Source organism: Onychomys torridus, chromosome 6 (genome assembly GCF_903995425.1).
Source record: "Onychomys torridus chromosome 6, mOncTor1.1, whole genome shotgun sequence".
Lineage (NCBI taxonomy): Eukaryota > Metazoa > Chordata > Mammalia > Rodentia > Cricetidae > Onychomys > Onychomys torridus.
In genome coordinates this window covers 69,926,377-69,942,198 of record NC_050448.1, presented here as the reverse complement: position 1 = coordinate 69,942,198, position 15,822 = coordinate 69,926,377, and the positions used below count along the sequence as shown (strand labels likewise).

Sequence of the window (15,822 nt, the reverse complement as noted above, 5' to 3'; positions counted from 1 at the left end):
GGAACAGTGATTTGTACCTCTAGGCCTAGCACTTGGAGGGCTGAGGCTGAAGGACTGGTTGAGCCTAGGAGTCTGAAATTAGCCTGGACAATTTAGTTAGAACTTGTGTTTTAAGATAAGAAAAAAAGCTGAGCAGTAGTGGTGCACGCCTTTAATCCCAGCACTTGGGAGGCGGATCTCTGTGAGTTCGAGGCCAACCTGGTCTACAGAGTGAATTCCAAGATAGTCAGGACTATTTCAGAGAAACCTTGTCTTGAAAAAAACAAAAAACAGAAAAAAAAAAAAAAAAAAAGAAAAAAAGAAAGAAAAGAAAAAAGAAAAAAAGGCCAGGCAGTGGTGGCACACACTTTGTTTGCTTGTTTTCAAAACAAGTTTTCTCTGTAGTTTTGGTGCCTGTCCTAGATCTTGCTCTGTAGACCAGGCTGGCCTCGAACTGACAGAGATCCACCTGGTTCTGCCTCCTGAGTGCTGGGATTAAAGGCGTGTGCCACCACTGCATGAAAGAAAATGGCCCCCAAAGGGAGAGGCACTATTAGGCAGTATGGCTTTGTTGGAGTAGGTGTGGTCTTGTTGGAGGAAGTGTGTCACTGTGGAGGTGCCCTTGAGATCTCATGTATGCTCAAGCTTTGCTCAGTGTGATACTCAGACCACTTTCTGTTGCCTGCAAGATGTAGGACTCTCAGCTACTTCTTCGACACCATGTCTGCCTGCACAGAGTATGTCCCACCATGGTGATAAGGGACTAAACCTCTGAACTATAAGCGAGCCACCCAAATTAAATGTTTTCCTTTGTAAGAGTTATCATGGTCATGGTGTCTCTTCAGAGCAATAGAAACCCGAAGACACTTGGTCTCAAAAAGAAAAAAAAGAAAAAAGAAAAGGGAAAAAAGGTTGGGCAGCCATGGCACATGTATTTAATGCCGGCACTTAAGAGGCAGAGGCAGTGGGTCTTCCTGAGTTTGGGGCCAGCCTGGTCTACAGAGCGAGTCCTAAGACAGCCAGGGCTACACAGAAAAACTGTTTCAAAAAACAAAAAAACAAACAACAACAAAAAAGGGGCTGGAAAGGTGGCGCAGAAGTTAAGAGCACTGGCTGCTCTTCCAGAGGACTCAGGTTCAATTCCCAGCACCCACATGGTGGCTCACAATCACCTATAACTCCAGTTCTAGGGGGATCCAGCAACTTCTGGCCTCTTGTGTACACCATGTATGTACACTGTGTTCATATACATACAGACAAACACCACACACATAAAAGAAAAGGACAGTTCCTAACAAGAGCGACCAACAGTACAAAGGACAGGGACAGGGTGGGACAGCCAAAAAAAACGAACCTTAGCCCTTGGGAGGCAAAGGCAGAGAGGTCTTATATGGGGCCATCCTGGGCTATGCAGGGACCCATCTCAAAAGAGAGAAAAAGAAGAAGGAGGGAGAAAGAGGAGAAAATAAATGAGGTGTCCCAGTGGTGGACCACTTCTCCAGCACGAACAAGGCCCTGTGTTAATCCTAGCACAAACAAAACTAAAACAACCGAAATACACAAACACACTCACAGACTCACAAATAAATCTTGCCCAATCCTACACACCACATATAAGGATTTTGCCATTTTATTAGCATAAAAAAATGACAACAAAACCAAACCATGAACAGGGAGGAAAGTTGGAAAGAAAAAAACACACCCAAGATCTGCTGGGACAAAGGAAAGAGCAGAACCGAGCCCTGGTCAGCAGAGGAAAGACGTTTCTAAAGAGCAAGTATCTACTTGATGACGATCTTCTGACGCAAGGCTCGGGGGCCAGAGCCAGGGAGAGGCTCAGGGGCTGGGGGCCCAGGGCCCAGGGCCGAGGCAGTGGGTGGCAGTCCATGGGCAGTGATGTACTTCTTGTAGGCCTCGCGAATGATCTTGAAGGCTCGAGCAGTGGCATAGGGTATGTCTGTAACAGGGTCCCGGTACAAAGCTGGACGATGGGTCACGGGGCAGACCTCCCGAACAGGGACCTTGGGGGGTCGCCCTTGGGGGAAGCACTCTTCAAATGTGGCATCATCACTGAATGTGATGAAGGTACGTGAGCAGTGAGCAGGTGGAGCAGCAGGTCCAGTCCCAGCATGTGGACTCAGTGCAGGAGCTGTAGGAGCAGGATCAAGTCTGAGGGCAAAAGACAGAAGAATCACAAAATGCTGAGAAGGCAAGAAACTCATGCCTGTAACGTCAGTATTGAAGAGACCAAGCGAAGATGATTCCCCTGAGTTTCAAGCCACTGCAGAGACAGAGCGAGTACCCGTGTCAACGAAAAAGAGCTGGGCATAGGGCTGGAAAGACAACTCAGCAATCAGAGCACTGGGTATTCTCCCAGAGGACATGGGTTTGAGTCCCAGTGCCCAAACAGTGGCTCACACCATCTGTCACTCTAGTTCCATGGGACTTGTCTCCTTCTTCTGGCCTCAATGGGCACCAAGCCAGACATACATGCAAGCAAAACACTGATACGCACTTAAAAATAAACAAATCATGAGTATGGGACTAGCCTGGGCTACATAGCGAGTCCAGGCCAGCCAGAGCTACAGAGTGAGACGGCTCAAGAAAACAAACCAACAGGAAGGAATGAGCCGAGTGCAGGATAAGATCTGCAGTGTGTCGTGGGGAAAGCGTCTACAAGAAGTCAGGCACACGGGAGGGACTCACCCTTCCACATCCACACTCTCCTCCTTGGGACCAGACTCCCCAACAAGCGGTACTGTCACAGAATGGTAGGTGATTATTGGCCCAGGGCACTTCCGCTTCTTGTGGACCTGCTTCTTTTTGTCCGCCTCAAGCCTTTCATAGGTCTCTTCAGGATCAGAAGGAGAAAGGAGCGAATTGTCAGTTTCCTTTCCCACACTCTAGCTCTGGCCCGTGATCTATTGTAGGAAGAGTTCATTTCCCAGCATATTCCTCCCAACCCCAAATAGCCTGTCAGCCTGCTCCTGGCCCAGACATGACGTCAGATCACGCAGCATTTGTTCAGTTTTCAGCTGAAATACAATTCCTGATGACAGTTTCCTTGTTGGTTTGCGGGGCAGACATGGTCTCATTATGTGGCTCTGGCTGGCCTTGAATTCAGAGATCCACCTGCCACTTGCTCCCCAGAAAGTGCGGGGACTAAAGGCATGTGCCACCACCACCTGGCCAGCTGGGACTGGTAAGTGTGAACTTTCCATCTGTCAAATCTCATTTCTCTGCCTCCAGGTTTCAGTTTTTCTCACAGTACCTCGTGTCTCCACCTACTTCCCCAAAGCACAGACTGACCCAGTGAACGCAAGTTGAGCTCCTCTGTGATCTTGGCCTCCCTGAGCAGCTCCTCCTGGGTCAGAGGTCGATCACAGTGGGGACCCTTTCGCCTCCGGGACTGTCCTTGCCTCTCTTGAACACGAAGGAAAGTTTGTCGAGTGTGCTCAGCTGTAGACTGACGCATAGACTTCCGACCTGTAGAAAGTGGGAGGGAAGAAATCTCTGAATTAGTTTCTACTTTCTCTGTCCTCCTCCTCCTCCTCTTTTTTAAAGATTTATTTATTTATTATGTATACAGAAGAGGGCGCCAGATCTCATTACAGATGGTTGTGAGCCACCATGCAGGTGCTGGGAATTGAACTCAAACCTCTGAGCCATCTCTCCAGCCCTCCTTCTTTTTTTAAAGACAGGATTCCAACAATGTAGCCCTGGCTGTCCTAGAACTCACTATGTAGACCAGCCTGACCTCACTCAGAGCATCCTCCTGCCTCTACCTCTGGAGTGATGGGATTAAAGGCACGCAACATCATACCCAGCTAAAAATTAAAAACAATAGCAACAACTTAAGCTTATAAAAAAAATGTAATACAAATAATGCCTATAGCCTTTAATCACATCATCTATTGTAAACATTGCACCCCATTTCAGGCTGTATATTACTATTAGTTATATTAATTAATTAATTAATTAAGTTTTTTGAGACAGGGTTTCTCTGTGTAGTTTTGGTGCCTGTCCTGGATCTCACTCTGCAGCCCAGGCTGGCCTCAAACTCACAGAGATCCACCTGCCTCTGCCTCCCAAGTACTGGGATTAAAGGCATGTGCCACCTGGCTTACAATGATTTTTTTAATGATTTAAGGGTTAAGTTGTACACAGCTATCTCTTAAATATCTTAGTTTTTGTGTGTGTGGTATTGAGGATTAAGTACTCTACCACTAGTTACATCTCTAGACATTTTCCTAAGTTATATTCTTTTAGTACCTTAAACTTTTTTTTTATTACATTCATCCATGGGGGGGGCGGGGATGGCACATGTGGAAATCAGAATTTTCAGGGGTTGGTTCTCTTTCCACCATGTGGGTCCTAGGGACAGAACTCAGGTGGTCAGGATGGCAACAAACACCTTTACCTACCAAGACATCTTGTCAGCCCTCATAGTTTTTAACCGGAGACATTCTCACTTAATTGTTGGGTGGGCTTGAACTTGCTCTGTAGCACAGAAGCTGGCCTTCAACTTGTGATTCTCCTGCTGTGGCCTCTTGACTGGTCGTGATCCAGGCCTGCACCATCAGACCAGGTACATTTCCAAGAATAAGGATTTTCCCCAAACTGAAGAGCTGGCTCAGCGGTTAACGTGCTTGTTGACCAGTCATGCCCACTGGAGCTCAGACACTGGCACAATGGAACGAGCCCCCCAGGAACTGTAACTCTAGCGCTCCTGGCCTCTGTCTGCGTCGCACATACAAGTGCACATACACCCCCGTAGGCAGACACACACACACACAGAGACAGGATTCTCTGCACATGACAATGTAGTTATCAACCTTAGGAAACTCACTGTCAGAGCCATCATCCTGGAGCTCCAGTGGCAGCAGTACCTTCTCCTCTCGAGCCTTCTGAGAGCTACTTGCTGGGGTGCTGACCTTTCGAGGCCTCAAGCTCTTTAGAGGCTCCTAGGGACACAAGAAAACAGAAGAGATAGGGTAAAGGTGAGGGTTTTATCAGAGAAAACTAGCACCCAGCAGGAGGAGAACACAGTTAAGAACAGTCCAAGGAGCTGGGGATGGTGGCACATGCCTTTAATCCCAGCGCATGAGAGGCAGAGACAGGCAAGTCTCAAGTTTGAGGCCAGCCAGGGCTACATAGCAGGAAAGAAAAAAAAAAAACCCTTTCCTTGGTGTCCAAGGAAATCAAGGTTCCTGTACCTTATAGGCTTTGGTGACGACTCTGCGCTTCCTTCTTGGCTCTTCTGCTTCTCCGTCACTGGATGGCTCATCCCCTTCATCAATGTCGAAGTCGGAGTCTACCTCATCCTCCGTGTCAGACTGGTCTCCCTGGTACTCATCATCTCCAGACTCCTGAGGACAAAGGGAGATGAGAACTGGCTGGCACCATTAGAGTTCCTGGAGGAGGAGGTGGACTAATTCACTTCCCTGATAGGGACTCTCAGATTCTTTCCTATTTAGCTTCTCACTCCCCACAGACAAAGCCTTTCTAGATCATGGTTCCTAGCTGAGTACCACTGCCTTCCAGTGTTACAGACAACTAGCCTATTCATCTATAACACCATGTTCATAACTGGGGATCTAAAGGATGTGGTTTGGCCTCATACACTGAAGGACAGGACATAGTTATGAAAAGAAGTTATAGCTGAGCCATGAGTCATGATGGTTCATGCCTATAATCCCACATTCAGGAAGCCTAGGCAAGAAGATTGCTGTGAGTTTGAGGCGGGCCTGGGTTACACAGTGAGGTCTGGGACAGCGTAAGCTACAGAGTGAGTCTCTACTTGAAACAAAAACACGAATAAATAAATAAGTTCTAACGCAAAGAAACATAGATATAAGATTCCTTGGCTAATTAGAGGTTCAAGACAAGCCTGGGTTATAAGAGATGCTGCTCCCAAGAAACTAAATAAGGGAAGAGGCCATAGCTCAGTTGGCAGAATGCTTATCTAGTATGAATGAGGCCTTGGACTCAATCCCCAACACTCCATATCCAGGTGTAGTGCTGCATAACTGCAATCTCAGTGCTAAGCAGGAGGGGGTCACAAGTTCAAAGTCACTGTGGGCTGGAGAGATGGCTCAGAGGTTAAGAGCACTGGCTGCTCTTCCAGAGGTCCTGAGTTCAACTCCCAGCAACCACATGGTGACTCACAACTGTCTGTAGCTCTAGATCCAGGGGATCTGACACCTTTATACAGGCACAAATGCAGGCAGAGCACCAATGCACATAAAAATAAAGATAAACAATATTTAAAAACAACAATAATAAAAAACAAATTCAAAGTCATCTTTGGCCATGTTGCCAGTTTGAGGCCAGCCTGAGGAACACAAAACTCTGTCTCAAAAACATAGAAACTGGGGGTTGGAGATTTAGCTCAGTGGTAGAGTGCTTGCCTAGCAAGCACAAGGCCCTGGGTTCGATACTCAGCTCAAAAAAAAAAAAAAAAAAAAAACCCTAGAAACTGGGACTGGAGCTAGAGACGGCACTTACTGCAATTCTGGAAGACTGGGGTCCAGGTGTAGACACCCACATAGCAGCTGACAACCACCTATATGTAACTTCAGTTCCAGGGGATCCTACCCTCTTCTGATATCCACCAGCAGTACATACATTTGGTGCACAAACAATCAAAAAAGCAAAACACCCATATACATAAAATAAAAATAAATTAGCCAAGCAGTGGTGGCACATGCCTTTAATCCCAGCACTCAAGAGGCAGAGGCAAGAGGATCTCTGTGAGTTCAAGGCCAGCCTGATCTACAAAGTGAGTTCCAAGACAGCCAGAGCTGTTATATAGAGAAACCTTGTCTCAAAAACCATAAATAAATAAAATAAAATAATAAATAAATAAAACAAAAATAAATCCTTTTTTAAAAAACTCACATAAACAAAAACAAAAATAGCCAAATGTGGCACATACCAGAAAGGATCATGAGTTTGAGGCCAGTCGGGGCTACACTTTTGGCTGGAACTACAGCTCAGTGGTAGAGTGCTTGCTTAGTATGTGAGAGACTCTGGGTTCAATCCCTACCAGTATTTAAAAAAAATAAAAAAGCTGCAAGCTGGGCAGTAGTGGTGCACACCTTTAATTCCAGCACTTGGGAGGCAGAGGCAGGCGGATCTCTGTGAAGCCAGCCTGGTCTAAATAGTGAGTTATAGGACAGCCAGGCCTATGTAGAGAAATCCTGTCTCAAAACCAAAGGCAGCCTTTTGTGATCATCTCACTGCCACCAAAATGAAGTTCAATCCCTTTGTGACTTCTGACAAGCGAGAACCTCCAAAAGCATTTCAGTTTACCTTCTCACAGTCAGAGGAAGACCATGTCTTCCCCTCCTCTTCCTGTTGGTTTTTAAGACAGGGTTTCTCTGTGTAGTCCTGTCCCAGAGCTCACTCTATAGAGCAGGCTGGCCTCGAACTCAGAGATTCGCCTGCCTCTGTCTCCCAAGTGCTGGGGTTAAAGGTGTGTGCCACCACAGCCTGGCTTTGTCTACCAAAGAGCCGAGACAGAAGTACAATGTTCAGTCTATGCCCATTCGAAAGAATGATGAAGTTCAGGTTGTCCGAGGACACTACAAAGGCCAGCAGACTGGCCAAGTGGTCCAAGTGTCCAGGAGAAAATAGTCATCTGCATCGAACAAGTGCAGCGAGAAAATACTAATGGCACACTGTCCATGCGGGCATCCACCCCAGCAAGGTGGTTATCATCAGGCTAAAGCTGGACAAAGACTGTAAAAAGATCCTGGAAAGGAAAGCCGAGTCTCACCCAGTAGGAAAGAGGGGCAAACACAAGGGAGAAACAATTGAGAAGATGCAGGAGTAGGGGCATTTCATATACAACTTCCATTAAAGACTGTTTAAGTTAAAAAAAAAAAAAAAAAAAAAAAAAGCTGCAAATTAGAACAGCCTGGCAATCCAAGAGGTCTAAACTTTAGACTTTACTCCTTTAAAAAAGCCACAGTCTGGGAAATTTTTCTTCTCTTTTCCTCAGGATCTTTATGTGTGTGTGTGTATGCTAAGTGAGTGAAGGTCCCTATGGAGTTCAGAAGACAGCATGCTGGGAACTGAACTCAGGTCCTTTGGAAGAGCAGCAGTACTTGCTCTTAATCACTTTGTTTTGTTTTTATAAGGACAGTCTCATGGTAGTAAACCAGATTTGAGCTAACTGAAGTTTGCTGAACCTGTACAACTCTGAAGGACAAAAAGGACATGGGCCTTGATGTAATAAATGGTAGCGTTTAAAACAGCCAAGAGGGAAGAATGAATCACAGGCAGGTGGAAAAGCCGACACGCACACAGCATGTTTACGGAATGAGGGGTTAGACCCAAGCACAGAGTTTTTCCCTGCCATGAAGCTGTATTAGGCCAGTGAGGTGGCTCAGCAGGAAAGAAGCTTTCCTCCAAGCCCAAGGACCTGATCCAGAGGACAGAAGCAACTCCTTCAAGCTGTCCTTTGACTTCACGAACAGATGTGGCACATGAGCCTCCCCCACAAATAAACAGCAAACAATGGAAGGAAAACAGGAGCCTGTTAGCCGGCTGCTCTAACTCTGGCACAGCCTCCTTCCAATGTGAATGCTCCCTAGGTTCAAAAGAAGCTACCCTTTTCCAATGGAGAAACACACTGATTGCACGTGGACACGGATTTTGCTTACATGCGTGTATGTGCATGTGTGGGTGTGTGTCTAGCGCTTAAGGCAGCCAGAAGAGGAATCAGATCCTTTGGAACCATCGTGTGGGTGCTGGGAACCAAATCCCGGTCCTCTGCAAAAGCAGCCAGTGCTCTTATCCTGACTCCAGCCACGCTATGGAAAAATGTAAATGTCAAGGTAATACGTTTAGGACTTAATGTGTAGACCAATGAGTCCCCACATCTCCTGACCTTTCCCACTGTTGATCAACACTGCTGAGGTAGAGTTACTGAGAGAAATGTGTTCTTCATGTGTGTTGGGACAGAAAAATACTTGAATACTGCTGTGGATAATGGGAGCCGCTTGTAGATTTGGGGTATGTACATGGACTGTCTCAGGAAGCTATGGGAGCGAGAAGGGCTAGAGCAGGGAACTCAAGTGCAGCCTGGGGTAATTCAGGTTAAGATACAAATGGCAGCTACACTGGAGGAGGGGGTCACCTGATGAGGGGAAGTCAGCTGGACCGGACAGCAGCCCCTGAGCCATGCTCTCCTCAATCAGTGACTCAACTAATGGATTAACTGTGGTGCACATGTTGCCAAAGCAAGCAAATAACAAATGGCTGAAACCCCGAGCCAGCCAGGGTTAATCCAGCACAAATGACGACCATTCTTTCTAACTAATGTTTGTTTTTTGTTTTGTTTTTCAAGACAGGGTTTCTCTGTAGGTTTTTGTTGTTGTTGTTGTTATTGTTGCCTGTCCTGGAACTCACTCTGTAGCCCAGGCTGGCCTCGAACTCACAGAGATCTGCCTGCTTCTGCCTCCTGAGTGCTGGAATTAAAGGCGTGTGCCACCATGCCAGGCTTCTCCCTAGAATTTAAGGCTAAATAAGTTGATCTTTCTTGAATATACTATATACTTCAGTCTGGCTGCCAGCAAGCTTACAGCTATCAAATGCCATTTCCATTTTAGCACAGATTCTTGGCACAATTACTTCTGATTTTTCTAATTAATATTTTTATTTAGACTGAAAGTTCCATACATTAATACATTTTGTTTTGCTCATTTTCTATTTTTACTGCTCCTAAATTTTGTTTCTATTGTAACCGTTCTTAAATCTTTTTTGGAAGCATGAGGTGCACCTATTAAATAACAGCTCATAAAATGACAGAGATCTATTTTAAACTAGTTTATTAAAGCTGTGGACATAGTAGAGGCTCCTAGTCAGCCATAAAGTCTTAATACTTTTTCTCAAAAATTGCCTTCAACTCTACTCAATAGTGTCCCGTACCCACCTCTATCCCATAGAGCTGGGAGATGGAGCCCAGGTCTTCAGGCATGCTAAGCAAATTAGCCCTGAACAACAGTGACATTTCCAGGCGGCCCTTGTCCAGGTTTCTTTCTTTTAGGCTTATCTCACTAGTTTTATATAGATGGCTGAGTCAGGATGCAACTGGAAACAGCAAAATCTGACTGGGGAGGTGGGAGGGAAATCCAAGGGTAGTGACAAGTACACACAGTTCCAGGATTCAGGAGTCTGAGGCAGAGGGCTGCCTCAACTCTGAGGATGGCTAAGTAACCCCATTTTAAAAAAAGCTATAAAAGGCCAGGCATACAGCATACGCCTTTAATCCCAGCACTCAGGAGGCAAAGGCAGGTGAATCTGAGTTCTAACACAGCCTGGTCTGTAAAGCAAGTTCTAGGAGGAGGTACTCCTGGGTACGGGGGACATCTAAGCTGACTATGGGAGGCAGGGGCAGGTGGATGTCTGTGAAGCCAGACTGGTCTAGAGAGTTCCAAGACAGCCAGGGTTATGTAGAGAGACCCTGTCTCAAAAACACAAAAAGAAGTGCTGGGCCTTTCATCACAGCATGTAGGAGGCAGAGGCAGGCAGATCTCTGAGTTCAGCCTGATCTATAAAGTGAGTTCCAGGACAGTCAGGGCTGTTACAAAGAGAACAGTGTCTCTAAAAATCTAAAAAACAAAAACAAACACCCCCCACCCAAATTCCAGCTCAGTCCTACCCCCTCTAGCCTGGATTCTTTATTCTACACCCTTAATCTTTATTCTCCTAGAGAACAAAAGCTGGATTCTTTATTCTACACCCTTAATCTTTATTCTCCTAGAGAACAAAAACAGACTTGGAGGTCTCACACCAGGACTTGAATGCCTCTATATAATCTATTTAATCTCTCCCCCCACTGTTCATCCAACCAAGGCCTACTTTTTATAATGTCCTCAGTTTAAATGTTATTTTCCCATGAGTGCCTTTTTTTTTTTTAGACAGGGTTTCTCTGTGTAGCTTTGCACCTTTTTCCTGGACTTGATAGCCCAGGCTGGCCTCGAACTCACAGAGATCCATCTGCCTCTGCCTCCCAAGTGCTGGGGTTAAAGGCGTGGGCCACCACCGCCTGGCTTTTTTGTTTTTTTTTTTAAAAGATTTATTTATTTATTTATTTATTAATTATGTATACAGCATGTATGCCTGCAGGCCAGAAGAGGGCACCAGATCTCATTACAGATGGTTGTGAGCCACCATGTAGGTGCTAGGAATTGAACTCAGGACCTCTGGAAGAGCAGTCAATGCTCTTAACCTCTGAGCCATCTCTCCAGCCCTGAGTGCCTATATTTAACCACTCTGGGGCCTTCAAGAGGGCTCAGTGGGTAAAGCAGCTTGCTGTCCAACCCTGGCCATCTGAGCTGATTACAGTGGCTCCTAGGATATGGAGGGTGAACTCTGATCTTCATATGCAGGCACACAATTACAACTTAAAAAACAAAACATGCCGGACAGTGGTGGCACATGCCTTTAATCCCAGCACTCGGGAGGCAGAGGCAGGAGGATCTCTGTGAGTTCAAGGACAGACTGAGCTACAGAGTGAGTTCCAGGAAAGGCGCAAAGCTACACAGAGAAACCCTGTCTCAAAAAACAAAACAAAACAAAACAAACCCCCACAAATCTCTCGCCTGTTACTAGAGCATCCCATATTTCCTTAATTTTAAGACTTTATCATAAAGTATCTTAGTTGACTGTGAACCCAGACAGTTCCCCTGTAGGGTGGGGTTTCCTTTTTAAATTTTTTTCCAGGGGCTGGTAAGCCAGAATCCAGGGCTTACTAGGCAAGTGGTCTACCACTAAGCTACAAACGATAGTCCCAACCACAGGGCAGTTTTTAATATGTTTTCTAGAAGCCCATCACAACCTATCACATATGGTACGCTGACCTGGGTGCTCAACATAGAGTCAATCAATGAATAGTTTCTATTAATAAAAATTCAGTCGAGAGTGGGCCCTGAACGTAAAAAACAAAAACAAAAACTGAACTCTAATGTTACAGACCTTACAAATCAGAGAATGAAAAGCCAAATTTAATTAGAAAACTGCAATTTTGTTTCTATGATGGAAATAAATGGGGATTCTCTTAGAACAGCCAATAAAGAGTCATCTAAGAAAATCGTACAGTGATTTGAAAGCTGAAAACAGAGATGCTAATTTTCTGTTTCTGAAGTGGTTCCTTTTTGTAGAAACCCCACAGCAGGACAAGAAATTGCAAAGCCGACACAAAGACACACTGTGTCTCAGCTCTCAACACCTCTCTACTCCCCGCCCCCTTCCTCTTTGTCCAGGGTGTTCCCGACACCACTCCGCTTCCTCCCCTCCCTCTTCCTGGGCCCGGCTCTTGCCTCTGTGAAACCCCCGTAAGTCGTCTGGTAGAATTCATCTTCCTCCTCTGCCTCCAGGAGCCCAGAAAGCCGGTTCCCAGCGGTCTTCCGAGGGGCCCGGCCCCCGGCCAAACTCATAGCGGCCACGGAGACTGCGCCGCCACCCGCAGCCCCTAGCCCAGCTCGGGTTCTCGGGATCGGCGCTCGACACTGTTTCCTGTGGGCGGCCGCCAATGGCGGAAGTCCGGCGTCTACAGGCAAAAGCAGCCGAGCGTAGAGCGGTTCTAAATCCTTCCTCTAAGGCTCCTTCTCCACCAAGGGGTCGTGGCCACTCTCAGTCAGAGACTAGGAACCGTACCAGGAGTCCCCCTCACCCCACCCACCTTTTTGTTTGTTTGTTTGTTTTTTCAGACAGGGTCTCACTGTACAGTCCTGGCCGGCCTGGAACTGTCTAGAGCAGGCTGGCCCCGAACTCATAGAGCTCCTCCTGCCTGTCTACCGAGAGCTGGGGCTAAAGGCGTGAGCCATTCGGCCCCAGAGGCAAGCTCGCTTCCCCCGACACACACACTTTGGTTTTAATTCTGCTAGTAGGAGCCTTTCTAAAAATCTTGGCTTTTTCACTTCCCACCTCGAAAACTCCAATGGCAGTCAGTTCTATATTCTCAGCAACTATAGGGCAGGCAAATTCAAGTCATGCCTAACTAGTGTAGTAGAACTGTTTAAAAATTTAAAAATGAAAAGAAGGCTGGGGATATAGCACAGTGGAGGTGTGCTTGTTTAGCATGCTCTCTGGATTCTATCCCTATCATTTCTCAAAACCAACATTACTGTAATTAAGAACAGAACCTGAAGCCGGCTGGTGGTGGCCCAAGACTTCAATCCCAGCACTAGGGAGGCAGAGGCAGGTGGATCTCTTAGTTTGAGGCCAGTCAGGGCTACAGACGGAGTTCCCAGACAACCAGGGTTACACAGAGAAACCCTTATCTGGAAGACAACAAACAAACAGAGAACAGAACCTTAAAAGTAGAGGTGGTGACAGAGATCTGTAACCCCTAGCACTTGGGTGTCTGAGGCAGGAGGATCACAATTTGTGGCCAGCTTGGATTAGCATAGGAAGTTCCAGGCCAGCCTTAGCCCCATAGAAAGCTTTTTGTCTAAAGAAAGAAAAACAATCACCTACAAGCAGCTAAGTACCTGGCCTAGTGTTCCACACCTTTTTAATTCCAACACTTCGGAGGCAGAGGCCAGGGATCTCTATCAGTTAAAGATCTATGCCTGTTCTACATTGCAAGTTCGAGGCCAGCCAGGGCTACAAAATATGACTCTGCCTCAAAACAACAACAACAACAAAAAAACAAACAGCAGCAACAAAAGCCCAGTGTGATATTCTAGACTTGTAACCTCAGCTCTTAGGAGGGAGACTGGAAGATCTGGACAAAACAAAATAAATCCATAGACTTACCTTGAAAGTTGTGTGACCCACGACAAGTAGCTTTCCATTCCCGAATCTCACATTTTTCACCTGTAAAGTGAGACATGATTGTTGAGGCAAAGGGATATAAGCCTTGTAAACTGCTTAGCAGTGTTTAGTAAGTTCATAGTAAATGTTAGTAGGAAACTGTCATTAACGTGAGCTTCTAGGTCAATGGTTCTCAATCTGTGGGGTCGTAACCCCTTTAGGAGGTCAAATGACTCTTTCACAGGGGTTGCCAAAGACCTTTGGAAAACATAGATATGTACATTACTATTCCTAACAGCTATAGAGTAGCAATGAAAAGAATCCCATGGTGGGTGGTCACTCATGAGGAACTGTACTAAGGTCCTTCATCTCCCTGTCTCTGCAGATTTGCCCCTTCTACATCATCCTGTTTTGGTATCACTCTTCCATCACTCAATTCTGTCATATTTCTAGGTTTTTCCTTCACTTTAGCATTCCTTTCCTCTCTACTGGGAAATTTAAAATCATATAGGACAATGAAGTATTCCCAAACACCCAGTCTTCTCTTTCTAGACACAGCTTCTGTAATCATGGAAAGGATGTCTCCTAGAGCCTCTGAAATAGTTGCAAATTCAAATAGTCTGTGTTGTCAAGACTGGGTCAACTTTTGTTCTCATTGTTTGTTCTGAAATATAGCAACTCTTATAATTCTATGCTAATACTTGTTAATTTTATTCCAGTGACTTATGGTCCTGTCCCATTTGTTTATGATCTTTTGAATACTTGTTTGTTTCGTTGTTTTGAAACAGGGTATCACGGTGTAGTTCTGGCTGTCCTAGAACTCTCTCTGCTGGCTTCAAACTGACAGAGGCCTTCCTGCCTCTCTGCTGGAGTTAAAGGTGTGCACCACTACAACTGCCTTGTTTTGTTTGTTTGTTTGGTTTTGGTTTTTCGAGACAGGGTTTCTCAGTGTAGCTTTGCGCCTTTCCTGGAACTCAAGTTGGAGACCAGGCTGGCCTCAAACTCACAGAGATCCGCCTGCCTCTGCCTCCCGAGTGCTGGGATTAAAGGTGTGCGCCACCACCATCCGGCTTGTTTTGTTTTGTTTTCTTTTTTTTTCTTTTTTGAGCTGAGGATCGAACTCAGGGCCTTGTGCTTGCTAGGCAAGCGCTCTACCACTGAGCTAAATCCCCAACCCTTGTTTTGTTTTCTTAATACATGGTCTCATGTAACTCCAGCTGCCCTCCAAATCCCCTTACAGCTGAGGCAGGCCTTAAATGCCTGATCATTCTGCTTCCATCTCCTAACTGCTGGAATTGTACGTGTGTGATACCATTCTTGATTTTTGTTTTGTTTTTCAAGACAAGGTTTCTCTGTGTAGCCCTGGCTGTCCTAGAACTCGCTCTGTAGACCAGGCTGGCCTCGAACTCAAAGATACAACATCTGCCTCTGCCTCAGGAGTACTGAAATTAAAGGCATGTACCACCACTGTCTGGTCCATTCTTGACTTTGTTTTAAAAAAATACATTTAAATTTTTATTACATTTTTAAAACTGAGTGTATTCATGTGTGTGAGCACATGCCACTGTACTGGTGTGGAGGTCAGAAGACAATTTTCAGGAATTGGCTCTCCACTTTTACTATGTGGAACCTGGGGCTCAAAGTCAGGTCATTAGGCTTGATGGCAAGCATCTCTACCCACTGAGTTTTGTTTTTTGAGATAGGGTTTCATTATGTAATCCAAGTTGGCTTAGAACTCCATAGTAACCCGGTCAGTCTTGAACTGGTCTGCCTTGGTCTTTTGATTGTTTCATGCCATGTTGAAGGGAAATTTTTTCCTTTTTGCTGTCCCCCCCCCCTTCATTGATGGGAATTGAACCCAAGGCCTTGGGAATACTAAGGAAGCACTCAACTACTGAGGATCCATGTGAGGATAAGGGTTGTATCTGTTCTATACTAGGAATTCTGAGTCCTGGGATAAAGCTGGGGCTAGGTAATTAATGAAAGACTAAATAAACAAATAAGGTACTCATTCTTTTACTGTTTTTTTTTTCCAGTGCCAGTGATTAAATTCAGGGTCTTATACAAGGTAGGCAA

At 45.7% G+C, this 15,822-nt stretch overlaps 1 protein-coding gene and 1 pseudogene across 1 annotated transcript; one reads left to right on the top strand and one right to left on the bottom strand.

Moving 5' to 3' along the window:
• Positions 1-1,593: 1,593 nt before the first annotated feature.
• On the bottom strand, positions 1,594-12,491 carry Vps72 (vacuolar protein sorting 72 homolog). The gene is made up of 6 exons (XM_036190430.1): positions 12,309-12,491; positions 5,196-5,348; positions 4,829-4,943; positions 3,289-3,465; positions 2,686-2,830; positions 1,594-2,148 (listed from the first exon to the last, which is right to left on the bottom strand). Exons 1-6 carry the CDS (start codon positions 12,423-12,425, stop codon positions 1,761-1,763), a joined length of 1,095 nt encoding a protein of 364 aa, XP_036046323.1. The 5' UTR covers positions 12,426-12,491; the 3' UTR covers positions 1,594-1,760.
• Positions 7,232-7,816, top strand: LOC118585647 (annotated as a pseudogene).
• Positions 12,492-15,822: the final 3,331 nt, after the last annotated feature.